This window comes from Pristiophorus japonicus, chromosome 8 (assembly GCF_044704955.1).
Source record: "Pristiophorus japonicus isolate sPriJap1 chromosome 8, sPriJap1.hap1, whole genome shotgun sequence".
NCBI classification, from domain to species: Eukaryota; Metazoa; Chordata; class Chondrichthyes; family Pristiophoridae; genus Pristiophorus; species Pristiophorus japonicus.
Window position 1 is genome coordinate 241,185,171 of NC_091984.1, and position 14,314 is coordinate 241,199,484.

Sequence of the window (14,314 nt, forward strand, 5' to 3'; positions counted from 1 at the left end):
ATGGGATGCATCCTAGGACGCTGAGGGAAGTGAAGGAAGAGATCACAGAGGTACTGGCCATAATCTTCAATCCTCCTTGGATATGGGGATAGTGCCAGGGGGCTGGAGAATTGCAAATGTTACACCCTTGTTCAAAAAAGGGTGTAAGGATAAACCCAGCAACTACAGGCCGGTCAGTTTAACCTCAGGAGTGGGGAAGCTTTTAGAAACAATAATCCGGGACAAGATTAACAGTCACTTGGACAAGTGCGGATTAATAGATCCTGTCAACATCTATGACTTTGATTCCCAGCTTCTGCTGAGATTTACATTTGGAAGTCCTTAGAGAATGAAGTTGCTAGTTTTGCGCCGATCAGCTTGGGGAAAATAGGGAACTTGTGCAAGGGGGAGAGTGACGTCCATGGTAACCTCCAGCAGATATGTGAAGTACCAGATACACTGGAACTCAGTATCACGAGATGGACTTGGTTGGAGAAGTCCCTTCAGCCCATTTGATCTCGGCTCATTTCCCAGAATACCAACCCTCCTGACTTCCCATTACAGCATCTAGTAGTTAACTGAGTCTGGTGTTTCTGCTCAACCACTCTTCCTGGTTCCAACTGTTGATCATCCTGTGTGAAGAAATACTTTCTGGTCTCTGCCCCAAACTAGCTCTTCACACTCTGACTAAACTAGAGGTGATCCAAAACTCGGCTGCCCTTGTCCTAACTCAGACTAAGTGAATGGGCAAAAATTTGGCAGATGGAGTATAATGTTGGAAAGTGTGAGGTTGTGCACTTGGGCAGAAAGAATTGAAGAGCAAATTATTATTTAAATGGAGAAAAATTGCAAAGTGCTGCAGTACAGCGGGACCTGGGGATCCTGGTGCATGAGCACAAAAGGTTAGTATGCAGGTATAGCAAATGATCAGGAAGGCAAATTGAATCTTGGCCTTTATTGCAAAGGGGCTGGAGTATAAAAGCAGGGAAATCTTGCTACAGTTGTACAGGGTATTGGTGAGGCCACACCTGGAGTACTGTGTAGTTTCCATATTTAAGAAAGGATATACTTGCTGTGGAGGCTGTTCAGAGAAGGTTCACTAGGTTGATTCCAGAGATGAGGGGCATTGACATGAGGAAAGGTTGTGTAGGTTGGGCCCTCTACTCATTGGAATTCAGAAGAATAAGAAGTGGCTTGACAAGGTGGATGCAGAGAGGATGTTTCCACTGATGGGGGAGACTAGAACCAGGGGGCAGAATCTTAGAATAAGGGGCCGCCCATTTAAAACTGAGATGAGGAGGAATTTCTTCTCTGAGGGTTGTGAATCTGTGGAATTCTCTGCCTCAGAGAGCTGTGGAAGCTGGAACGTTGAATAAATTTAAAACAGAAATAGACAGTTTCTTAACCGATAAGGGAATAAAGGGTTATGGGGAGCGGGCGGGGAAGTGGAGCTGAGTCCATGATCAGATCAGTCATGATCATATTAAATGGCGGAACAGGCTCAAGGGGTCGTATGGCTTACTCCTGTTCCTATTTCTTATGTTCTTAAGTAACTCGTACTGAGTCCCACTCACCCATCACCCCCTTGTGCTCGCTGACTTACATTGGCTCCTGGTTAAGCAATGCCTCGATTTCAAAATTCTCATCCTTGCTTTCAAATCCCTTCCTGGCCTCGCCCCTCCCTATCCCTGTAATCTCTTTCAGCCCCACAATTCCCTGTGATATCTGCGCTCCTCTAATTCTGCCCTCGTTCATCCCTGATTATAATCGCTCCACCTCCGGGGCCGTGCCTTATGTTGCCTGGGCCCCAAGCCCTGGAATTTCCTGCCTAAACCTCTCCGTCTCTTTACCTCCTTCAAGACGCTCCTTCGAACCTACCTCTCCTGCCCTAATTTTTCCTTGTGTGGCTCGGTGTCAAATGTTTTGTCTCATAACCCTCCTGTGAAGCGCCTTGGGACGTTTCACTACATTAAAGGCGCTATATAAATACAGGTTGACCCTGTGCCCTTCTGCTCTGGTGTATTTGAAAGCATTATTTTGGGTTTGCTTTCTATGTCCTATTAAGTACCTCCATAAGGTTGCACTGAAATGTGTCTTTTTGAGAATGAAAATCTCCAGCTTATCAAGTAGCTCCTTTTAGTTTTTCCTCCTGACACCTGGGATTAGCTTTGGTGCTCTCCTCTGCACTGGCACTAGGGTCTGAGAGCCTCCTTATTCTGTAGTGGCCAGACAGTACACAATACGCTAGCCTGCCCTGGACTGTGTACAGTTTTAGCAGGAGCTCTGGAGATTTGACCGTGACAGACTTGCTTATTGCCACCTTGCACTGTTCAGAGCCGGTGGCACCGAGCCAGCGAACTCTCGCTTGGCTACTTCTATTCCACCCACATGTGCCTCATACTGCATATCGTGAAGTAGACAATAACGTGCATTTGTCTGTATTAAACTTCATTTGCCACTGATCTGCCCAGGTGCAAATCCTGCCCAGATCTCCTCCGAGTGCTCTACCCTCCCCTTCAAGCTTGGTGTCATCTGCAGGGTTACAGTAGAACCGTACAAGTTTACAACAGTCCCATGTATGCTGACTCTTTGTGAGAACAATTCCAGACTAATCCACTGACCTGGGGTTAACTAGTGATGTGACTTGTTTGTTTTCTTCAATGCAGAACTGGTTGATAAATCAGATCCCAAACTTGTAGCAGGAATATGTGAAAACATGATTTTGGGGGCTAAATATGTCTTCTTCTGGAAAGGAACTACGATATTTAATGTCACTTTGCTTGTCACAGTGGGGAATGTTCCCTTCGATTCACCAGGTAGGACATTCCTTCATTTGTTTGCAATAACTGTTGTACATGCAGTGATTTTGATCATACATTTCTATTTGGTGATGTAGTGATTGCTCGTTTTACAGTTGTCTTATTGCTGGAATGTAACACCCGAGTACCGTGCAGTATGTGTTTACGTCATCATCATCATCATCATCATCATCTTCGTCTCAGTCTCTAATGTCTTACTTTCCAGCTACTTTGACCCAAAGATTCAGTGTGACTTTCATTAACACGATAAATAACCGTCTACCCAATGTGGCTCTGTCTGGCAATCCAGGTGAGACTGCAGCTTATTGCATCTTCTTGCAGTATATTCTGGGAAAGTTTTATCAATGAAAGTTTGGAGTTTGTGTCTCATATTTAAAAATGCAAGTATTTACAATAACAGCAAAGCATGCATCTTGTGCTGAGGTTAATTACAAGTTAATTTCTGTTGAGGCCAGTTTGCAGAGTGACCTGGAGCTGAAAATTTACAAGCACCTGTCAATCTGCAAACCTCCCTTAGTGAAAGCAATTAACCTGTAATTAACCGATTTACACTGCTTCCTCGTGGGGGGATATGCCAGCAACGACCTGTAACGTTAGCAGCTAAATGTTACACCAGTGCTCCAGACCCCAGGCTACCCATGAATAGCACTTCTCTGCATTGCCCGAGGATTTCGGAGCTTTCCTGGGGGAGGGGGACGGAATTGGGTCTGCCCAGCAGTGTTTGCAGGTCGATGCACCTGAGGTGGAAGAGGACATCCCTGCGGGGGAGTGAGGCTAACTGGATAGATTTTTCAAAGAGCTGGCATGAGCGCGATGAGCTGAATGGCTTCCTTCTATGCTGTATTATTCTAGAATTCTGTGTGTGACCGTCGGTAAAATGCACAGAAAGATGTAATGGTGTCTGTTGATTTTCAGGTTACCAGATTGGCAAACCCGTTTTAGCTGCATTTGAAAATGGCACGACCTTACAAAAGGCTCCCTTAAGTATATGGCGACCAGGTGATGTATTTTCTTGTGGACATTAGAATAACAAACTCTCTTCACCCGTTTCACCTCCAGAGGAGTGGCCGCAGGAAAACAAATGACTCACGCATGGCCCGACAAATTCTGATACTGTTGCTTCCCTTCTGTCAGTTGATGCACAGTCTTCCTGTCAAATAGAAACAAGAGTTTGAATAGATGTAAGGAGGTAAAATGAAGAAAGAGGAAGCTAGAAATATTCCAAATAGGCATGAGAGTTAACTCCCACACTGAGGTGTTCATCAGCTCGCGAGGGAAATCTCCCATCAGCTGAAGTGCAAAGATTGCAATTTTCTTATTCCTCACTAAATTTCACTTTATCCTCCTATAAATTAGTTGTCCTGAGATATTAAAATGTGACACTCTGCAGTAATGATGCAGTGTCACTGTGCACTATTATACCGTGCAGTGTCACCGTGCACTATCGTACCGTGCAGTGTCACCGCGCACTATTATACCGTGCAGTCACCGCGCACTATCGTACCGTGCAGTGTCACCGCGCACTATTGTACCGTGCAGTGTCACCGCGCACTATCGTACCGTGCAGTGTCACCGTTCACTATTGTACCGTGCAGTGTCACCGTGCACTATCGTACCGTGCAGTGTCACCGCGCACTATTATACCGTGCAGTGTCACCGCGCACTATTGTACCGTGCAGTGTCACCGTGCAGTGTCACTGTGCACTATTGTACCGTGCAGTGTCACTGTGCACTATTGTACCGTGCAGTGTCACAGCGCACTATTGTACCGTGCAGTGTCACTGTGCACTATTGTACCGTGCAGTGTCACCGCGCACTATTATACCGTGCAGTCACCGCGCACTATTGTACCGTGCAGTGTCACCGCGCACTATTGTACCGTGCAGTGTCACCGCGCACTATTGTACCGTGCAGTGTCGCCGCGCACTATTGTACCGTGCAGTCACTGTGCACTATTGTACCGTGCAGTGTCACCGCGCACTATTGTACCGTGCAGTGTCACCGTGCAGTGTCACCGTGCAGTGTCACCGTGCGCTATTGTACCGTGCAGTGTCACCGCGCCCTATTGTACCGTGCAGTGTCACCGTGCAGTGTCACTGTGCACTATTGTACCGTGCAGTGTCACCGCGCACTATTGTACCGTGCAGTGTCACCGCGCCCTATTGTACCGTGCAGTGTCACCGCGCACTATTGTACCGTGCAGTGTCACCGCGTGCTATTGTACCGTGCAGTGTCACCGCGTGCTATTGTACCGTGCAGTGTCACTGTGCACTATTGTACCGTGCAGTGTCACTGTGCACTATTGTACCGTGCAGTCACTGTGCACTATTGTACCGTGCAGTGTCACCGCGCGCTATTGTACCGTGCAGTGTCACCGCGCCCTATTGTACCGTGCAGTGTCACTGTGCACTATTGTACCGTGCAGTGTCACTGTGCACTATTGTACCGTGCAGTGTCACTGTGCACTATCGTACCGTGCAGTGTCACTGTGCACTATTGTACCGTGCAGTGTCACCGCGTGCTATTGTACCGTGCAGTGTCACTGTGCACTATTGTACTGTGCAGTGTCACCGCGCACTATTATACCGTGCAGTGTCACCGCGCCCTATTGTACCGTGCAGTGTCACCGTGCAGTGTCACCGCGTGCTATTGTACCGTGCAGTGTCACTGTGCACTATTGTACCGTGCAGTGTCACCGCGCCCTATTGTACCGTGCAGTGTCACCGTGTGCTATTGTACCGTGCAGTGTCACTGTGCACTATTGTACCGTGCAGTGTCACCGCGCACTATTATACCGTGCAGTGTCACCGCGCACTATTATACCGTGCAGTGTCACCGCGCCCTATTATACCGTGCAGTGTCACAGCGCACTATTATACCGTGCAGTGTCACCGCGCCCTATTATACCGTGCAGTGTCACCGCGCCCTATTATACCGTGCAGTGTCACCGCGTGCTATTGTACCGTGCAGTGTCACCGTGCACTATTGTACCGTGCAGTGTCACCGCGCACTATTGTACCGTGCAGTGTCACCGCGTGCTATTGTACCGTGCAGTGTCACCGCGCCCTATTGTACCGTGCAGTGTCACTGTGCACTATTGTACCGTGCAGTGTCACCGCGCCCTATTGTACCGTGCAGTGTCACTGTGCACTATTGTACCGTGCAGTGTCACTGTGCACTATTGTACCGTGCAGTGTCACTGTGCGCTATTGTACCGTGCAGTGTCACTGTGCGCTATTGTACCGTGCAGTGTCACCGTGCAGTGTCACCGTGCACTATTGTACCGTGCAGTGTCACTGTGCACTATTGTACCGTGCAGTGTCACTGTGCACTATTGTACCGTGCAGTGTCACTGTGCACTATTGTACCGTGCAGTGTCACTGTGCGCTATTGTACCGTGCAGTGTCACTGTGCGCTATTGTACCGTGCAGTGTCACCGTGCAGTGTCACCGTGCACTATTGTACCGTGCAGTGTCACCGCGCACTATTGTACCGTGCAGTGTCACCGCGCACTATTGTACCGTGCAGTGTCACCGTGCAGTGTCACCGTGCAGTGTCACCGTGCACTATTGTACCGTGCAGTGTCACCGTGCAGTGTCACCGTGCACTATTGTACCGTGCAGTGTCACCGCGCACTATTGTACCGTGCAGTGTCACCGTGCAGTGTCACCGTGCAGTGTCACCGTGCACTATTGTACCGTGCAGTGTCACCGTGCAATGTCACCGTGCACTATTGTACCGTGCAGTGTCACCGCGCACTATTGTACCGTACAGTCTCCTGTCACTGGTTTTATCGCTGCTTTAGCACTGAGGTAGGTGTGACGGCAGTTTCTGGAGACCCGGGTGTCCTGACCAGAAGAGGCTCAGTTGGAGCATCTCCTGACGCTGCTGGTGTTGAGTTGAGCAGGGACTGGACTCCATCGCACTCCGGCTCAGTACGGATCAGGCCCCCAGTCCGAAAGGGATTTAACCACATTAGTAAAACGACAGTGTAAGAACATAAAAACATAAGAATAAGGAACAGGAGTAGACCATCTAGCCCCTCGAGCCTGCTCCGCCATTCAACAAGATCATGGCTGATCTGGCCGTGGACTCAGCTCCACTTACCCGCCCTCTCCTCGTAACCCTTAATTCCCTTATTGGTTAAAAATCTATCTATTTGAGATTTGAATACATTCAATGAGCTAGCCTCAACTGCTTCCTTGGGCAGAGAATTCCACAGATTCACAACCCTCTGGGAGAAGAAATTCCTTCTCAACTCGGTTTTAAATTGGTTCCCCCGTATTTTGAGGCTGTGCCCCCTAGTTCTAGTTTCCCCGACCAGTGGAAACAACCTCTCTGCCTCTATCTTGTCTATCCCTTTCATTATTTTAAATGTTTCCATAAGATCACCCCTCATCCTTCTGAACTCCAAACGAGTAAAGACCCAGTCTACTCAATCTATCATCATAAGGTAATCCCCTCATCTCCGGAATCAGCCTAGTGAATCGTCTCTGTACCCCCTCCAAAGCTAGTATATCCTTCCTTAAGTAAGGTGACCAAAACTGCATGCAGTACTCCAGGTGCGGCCTCACCAATAACCTGTACAGTTGCAGCAGGACCTCCCTGCTTTTGTACTCCATCCCTCTCGCAATGAAGACCAACATTCCATTCGCCTTCCTGATTACCTGCTGCACCTGCAAACTAACTTTTTGGGATTCATGTACAAGGACCCCCAGGTCCCTCTGCACTGCAGCATGTTATGATTTCTCCCCATTCAAATAATATTCCCTTTTACTGTTTTTTTTTCCCAAGGTGGATGACCTCACATTTTCCGACATTGTATTCCATCTGTCAAACCTTAGCCCATTCGCTTAACCTATCTAAATCTCTTTGCAGCCTCTCTGTGTCCTCTACACAACCCGCTTTCCCACTAATCTTTGTGTCATCTGCAAATTTTGTTACACTACACTCTGTCCCCTCTTCCAGGTCATCTATGTATATTGTAAACAGTTGTGGTCCCAGCACCGATCCCTGTGGCACACCACTAACCACTGATTTCCAACCCGAAAAGGACCCATTTATCCCGACTCTCTGCTTTCTGTTAGCCAGCCAATTCTCTATCCATGCTAATACATTTTCTCTGACTCCGCGTACCTTTATCTTCTGCAGTAACCTTTTGTGTGGCACCTTATCGAATGCCTTTTGGAAATCTAAATACACCACATCCATTGGTACACCTCTATCCACCATGCTCGTTATATCCTCAAAGAATTCCAGTAAATTAGTTAAACATGATTTCCCCTTCATGAATCCATGTTGCGTCTGCTTGATTGCACTATTCCTATCTAGATGTCCCGCTATTTCTTCCTTAATGGTAGCTTCAAGCATTTTCCCCACTACAGATGTTAAACTAACCGGCCTATAGTTACCTGCCTTTTGTCTGCCCCCTTTTTTTAAACAGAGGCGTTACATTAGCTGCTTTCCAATCCGCTGGTACCTCCCCAGAGTCCAGAGAATTTTGGTAGATTATAACGAAATGCATCTGCTATAACTTCCGCCATCTCTTTTAATACCCTGGGATGCATTTCATCAGGACCAGGGAACTTGTCTACCTTGAGTCCCATTAGCCTGTCCAGCACTACCCCCCTAGTGATAGTGATTGTCTCAAGGTCCTCCCTTCCCACATTCCCGTGACCAGCAATTTTTGGCATGGTTTTTGTGTCTTCCACTATGAAGACCGAAGCAAAATAATTGTTTAAGGTCTCAGCCATTTCCACATTTCCCATTATTAAATCCCCCTTCTCATCTTCTAAGGGACCAACATTTACTTTAGTCACTCTTTTCCGTTTTATATATTGGTAAAAGCTTTTGCTATCTGTTTTTGTTTTGCGCAAGTTTACTTTCGTAATCTATCTTTCCTTTCTTTATTGCTTTCTTAGTCATTCTTTGCTGTCGTTTAAAATTTTCCCAATCTTCTAGTTTCCCACTAACCTTGGCCACCTTATACGCATTGGTTTTTAATTTGATACTCTCCTTTATTTCCTTGTTTATCTACGGCTGGTTATCCCTTCTCTTACCGCCCTTCTTTTTCACTGGAATATATTTTTGTTAGAAACATAGAAACATAGAAAATAGGTGCAGGAGTAGGCCATTCGGCCCTTCTAGCCTGCACCGCCATTCAATGAGTTCATGGCTGAACATTTAACTTCAGTACCCCATTCCTGCTTTCTCGCCATACCCCTTGATCCCCCTAGTAGTAAGGACCTCATCTAACTCCTTTTTGAATATATTTAGTGAATTGGCCTCAACAACTTTCTGTGGTAGAGAATTCCACAGGTTCACCACTCTCTGGGTGAAGAAGTTCCTCCGCATCTCGGTCCTAAATGGCTTACCCCTTATCCTTAGACTGTGACCTCTGGTTCTGGACTTCCCCAACATTGGGAACATTCTTCCTGCATCTAACCTATCTAACCCCGTCAGAATTTTATATGTTTCTATGAGGTCCCCTCTCATTCTTCTGAACTCCAGTGAATACAAGCCCAGTTGATCCAATCTTTCTTGATAGGTCAGTCCCGCCATCCCGGGAATCAGTCTGGTGAACCTTCGCTGCACTTCCTCAATAGCAAGAATGTCCTTCCTCAGGTTAGGAGACCAAAACTGTACACAATACTCCAGGTGTGGCCTCACCAATGCCCTGTACAACTGTAGCAACACCTCCCTGCCCCTGTACTCAAATCCCCTTGCTATGAAGGCCAACATGCCATTTGCTTTCTTAACCGCCTGCTGCACCTGCATGCCAACCTTTTGTTGAGCACTATGAAAGAGCTCCTTAAAAGTCCTCCACTGTTCCTCAATTGTGCCACCGTTTAGTCTGTGTTTCCAGTCTACTTTAGCCAACTCTGCCCTCATCCCACTGTAGTCCCTTTGTTTAAGCATAGTACGCTCGTTTGAGACACTATTTCCTCACCCTCAATCTGTATTACAAATTCAACCATACTGTGATCACTCTCCTAGAGGATCTTTTACTAGGAGATCGTTTATTATTCCTGTCTCATTACATAGGACCAGATCTAAGATAGATTGCTCCCTTGTAGGTTCTGTAACATAGTGTTCTAAGAAACAATCCCGTATGCTTTCTATGAATTCCTCCTCAAGGCTACCCCGTGCGATTTGATTTGACCAATCGATATGTAGGTTAAAATCCCCCATGATTACTGTCGTTCTTTTTTCACATACCTCTATTATTCCCTTGATTATTGTCCGCCCCACCGTGAAGTTATTATTTGGGGGCCTATAAACTACGCCCACCAGTGACTTTTTCTCCTTATTATCTCTAATCTTCACCCAAATGATTCAGCATTTTGTTCATTAGAGTCAATATCGTCTCTCACAAATGCCCTGATATCATCCTTTATTTACAGAGCTACCCCACCTCCTTTCCCTTCTTGTCTATCTTTCCGAATTGTCAGATACCCCTGTATGTTTAATTCCCAGTTTTGGCCACTCTGCAACCATGTTTCTGTAATGGCCACCAAATCATACCCATTTGTAATGATTTGTGCCGTCAACTCATTTACTTTATTTCGAATGCTGCATGCGTTTAGGTAGTGTTTTAATACTAGTTTTTAGACCATGATTTTTAGTTTTGACCCCTCCTGCAGCCCCTTTATATTCATACATATTGTCCCTTCCCATCACCTTGTGGTTTACACTTACCCCAGTGCTACTCTGTTCTGTTGCCTCCTGCTTTTCGCATTCTTTCTTGGGGTCCTGTTCATCTGAGCCCTCTCCTGGGTTCCGAATACTCCTCGCATTGAGGCACCAAGCTTTCATGAAAATACATTTCTGCTTGTATGTTTTCTGAAAATACATTTTAATCCCTTTTTGTTTTGTAGTTGGAAATGGGTTGTGCTCATCAGCTCAGACAAGATCAGTGTTGTTTGGAGAGGACTCGATCTCTGGCTGCCTCTTGAGGCTTAACATTGACAGCTTTGCAAACTGTAGTAATCTCAGGTGTGTAACCTTCCCATGTATGATTCTCTTAAACATTACACATCAAAGAGTTATTGGTGAGAAGCTTAGAATACCTGTGGAATCTGCAGGCTGTGTTACTGTCGGAGTTTGCTACAGTTCGTTCTTGCTATTTTTAAAAAGCTGTAATTGACTAAACCGTACATGTGTGTCCATGTGATGAAGTAAGTCGCTTCTGAAAGTGGAAATGGAGGAACCAGGACAGGTAAGATGGTGGTACCACAGTGTGGTGGGACATGAGTGCTACACATCACTGAGTTACAGCTGATATACCACAGGGATCCGAGAACATCTGAGGATGTGTTGCCACACAGCACCGAACAGCTGGCTCGAGTGTGGCTTGCACGGAGCCCTGGGAGAAGGGATTCTGCTAACTCTTCTTTGCAGTCGAGGAATGTTGTACCTTCACTGTGTGTGTGTTTGTGTATAAAAAAGTTTTCCACTTCCATACCGTTTTTCATGAGCTTGGGCCATCCCAAAGTGCTTCACAGCCAGTGAGGTACTTTTAGAAGTGTAGTCACTGTTGTAATGTGGGGAGATAAAATGAAGAACAAGCTGTATGAAGCATGTAACAATGTTTTAAACCAGCGGCACCAGCTTCGAAATGTAAGGGCTGCAAAACTCGGACCTACTCGGCTATTTTTTTATCTTTTCTCTTGCTTCCAGCTCCATATTTGCTGGAATTTCTGAATAAGGGATTGGAGAAGCTGGGATTGTTCTCCTTATAGCAAAGAAGGTTAAAGGGAGATTTAATAGAAGTGTTCACAATTATGAGTGGTTTTGCTAGAGTAGATAGGGAGAAACTGTTTCCCGTGGCAGAAGGGTTGATAACCAGAGGGCACAGATTTATGGTAATTGACAAGAATGAGAGGGGAGAGGAGAATTTTTTTACGCAGTGACTTACGGCGTTGGAAGCAGGTTCAGTAGTAACTATCAAAAAGGATAAATAGTTGAAGAGGGAAAAAAATGGCAGGGCTATTGGAACAGAGCAGGGAAATGGGACTAATTGGATAGCTTTTTCAAAGAGCCAGCACGCACATGGTGGGCCAAATGGCAGCCTCCTGTGCTGTACAAATCTATGGCATTGTAATTGTAATTTGTTTAACGTAGTTCACAAACTGCCCTTCATTCATAGTTACTTGTAGTTTTCTCCTCTATCTTCCCCCTGTTGTCTGCTCTGTTTTCTCTCTCAGCCAGGCCATGGTCTCAATCGTTGTAATACAAATAAAAAGAAATGCATAGCAGTTCTGTCATTGTCAGGGAAGAGAGGAGACAGGTTAATGTTTCAAGCATTGAACCGTTGTTGGAATATTCTGTTCTGTTTCAGATGCTGCTCTATATTCTGTCTTTGTCATGTTCATTGTGCCTGACAGGGAGCGTGTTCTGTATAATTGTTTTTTCTAGTTCCTTTCTCAGATGAGGTCTTTTCCCCCCCTGCCCAAATGGAAACTCCCTAATGAGTGAATCTAGTGCGTCTGATTGACAGTTGAGGCTGGGTTACAGTCCATTGCTTCGCTGTAACAGATATTCCCATATCACCTTTAAATTAAGACGTGTCTACACTATAACTACAAAAACAGTTTCAGCATTGAACTACCACTAAAGTTTAGGGTACCCAACTTTCCAGAAGTGGTGTGAAACTCTCTGGAGGGTGTGCTGTTACGGCACTGAGAGTGGAACTTCGGTGCTTTGTACCACCAGGGTTATAAAGTGTCCAGGGGCACGTTGGATCTCTTGGATACTTTCTAAACCTACTCTGCAGTTTGTGTTGGGACAGTACTGTTTGTGCTCTGACTGCTGAAAGAGGAGCTTGCGTCTGTGTGTAACCACCTTCAGAGCTCTCTCCTAGACAGAAGGTTGAGGGTTGCAGCCAGTGTCTACATAAGCAATGTCTGGCTGGGAGCAACACAGCAGCTAGAGGTCTGAGACCCCTGTCACCTATATAAACAGTGTCACAGCGCCACGAATATATAATGCATCGGTTCCACTGCCCACCTTCTGCAAGTGTTTGTTTGTTAGAAATGAAATATTAATACTCTTCTGCTTCATGGCAGGTCTATTGTTCAAGAAAACATTCTGAATCTTGTGCCGGCAAATTATGTAGCAAGGAGAGGCAATTCAAAGCCTACTGATCTGTCGGAATGGGTGCCATTATTCAAAGGTATGATTTTCCTTGAAGCTGGAGTATAGTATTTGGTACATTTATTCCCTCAGTACTGCACCTGGAAGGGATGTTTTCCAGATCTTATTCCACCTTTCCACTACGCTGTGTAGAGTGTTCCTGGGGACCCTTATAGTGGCTTGTTCACAAGTTTACTCTGCCTCTTTCCAACTGAACCGGATAGGAGACGGCAGATTCTAACATCACTGCACGGCCCCAGTTCTTCATCCGAAGGCGTGTTTGTTGAACTGGAAAGATTCAAGTGCTCAATGCTTGCAGCATGGGCTATTGAAATCCAGAAAACCTACCCATCAGGAGTGGAAGTTCGCTCGCTGGTAGCACTCAACCTTCAAGCAGAAGCTTGTGAATTCAAGCCCCACTTGAGTACATAATCTGGGCTGACATTTCAATGCAGTACTCGGAGTGCCGCACTTTCTGAGGCACTGCTTTTCAATGACCCATTAAACTGAGGCCCCAGTTGCCTGTTCAAGTGGACATAAACAATGCCATGGTTCAGTTTGAAGAACAGGGAGTACCCTCTGTGCTGTGGCCTGCTTTTCTCCCTCAAACATCTCCACCAAAAACAGATTACCTAGCTGTGTATCTCATTTGCCGTTTTGGGGGACTTTGTGTGTAAATTATATGCTGCGTTTGCTACAATAATGGCTACACTTCAAAAGCAATTCATTGGTTGTTTAGCACTTCGGAATGCCCCGACGACATGATCATGGAAACATAGAAATTTACAGCGCAGAAGGAGGCCATTTCGGCCCATCGTGTCCACGCCGGCCGACAAAGAGCCGCACGGCCCTCGGTCAGCAGCCCTGAAGATTACATATAAACCTATGAACAATGACGGAAAGGTATAGAGAACCCGGCCCAACCAGTCCGCCTCACACAACTACGACACCCATTATACTGAAACATTTTACACTCCACCCCAACTGGAGCCATGTGATCTCCTGGGAGAGGCAAAAACCAGATAAAAACCCAGGCCAATTTTGGGAGAAATCGGGGAAAATTCCTCTCCAACCCATCCGGGCGATCAAAACTAGTCCAGGAGATCACCCTGGCCATATTCGGTTCCCTGCAGTACTTACCATTATATCTGTGCCAGCCAACAAAAGTTCATCCAGTCTAATCCCAATTAGCAGCTCTGGGTCCGTAACCCTGCAGGTTACTGCACTTTAATTGCCCATCCAACCATCTCTTAAAAGTGATGAGGGTTTCTGCATCCATCACTCTTCCAGGCAGCAAGTTCCAGATCCCCACAACCCTCTGCATAAAGAAGCCACTCCCTCAAATCCCCTCTAAACCTTCCACCAACCACCTTAAAATTATG

General features: G+C 46.2%; 1 protein-coding gene across 2 annotated transcripts in view; it reads left to right on the plus strand.

The window, feature by feature from the left end:
- Nucleotides 1-14,314, plus strand: part of tctn2 (tectonic family member 2) — an 84,845-nt gene that overhangs the window by 42,322 nt on the left and 28,209 nt on the right. For both annotated transcript variants that reach the window (XM_070888198.1, XM_070888199.1), the window contains exons 10-14: nucleotides 2,646-2,795; nucleotides 3,004-3,087; nucleotides 3,714-3,797; nucleotides 10,676-10,793; nucleotides 12,866-12,972. In XM_070888198.1, coding sequence (XP_070744299.1) covers nucleotides 2,646-2,795; nucleotides 3,004-3,087; nucleotides 3,714-3,797; nucleotides 10,676-10,793; nucleotides 12,866-12,972 — 543 coding nt within the window. The remainder of the gene's footprint in view (nucleotides 1-2,645; nucleotides 2,796-3,003; nucleotides 3,088-3,713; nucleotides 3,798-10,675; nucleotides 10,794-12,865; nucleotides 12,973-14,314) is intronic.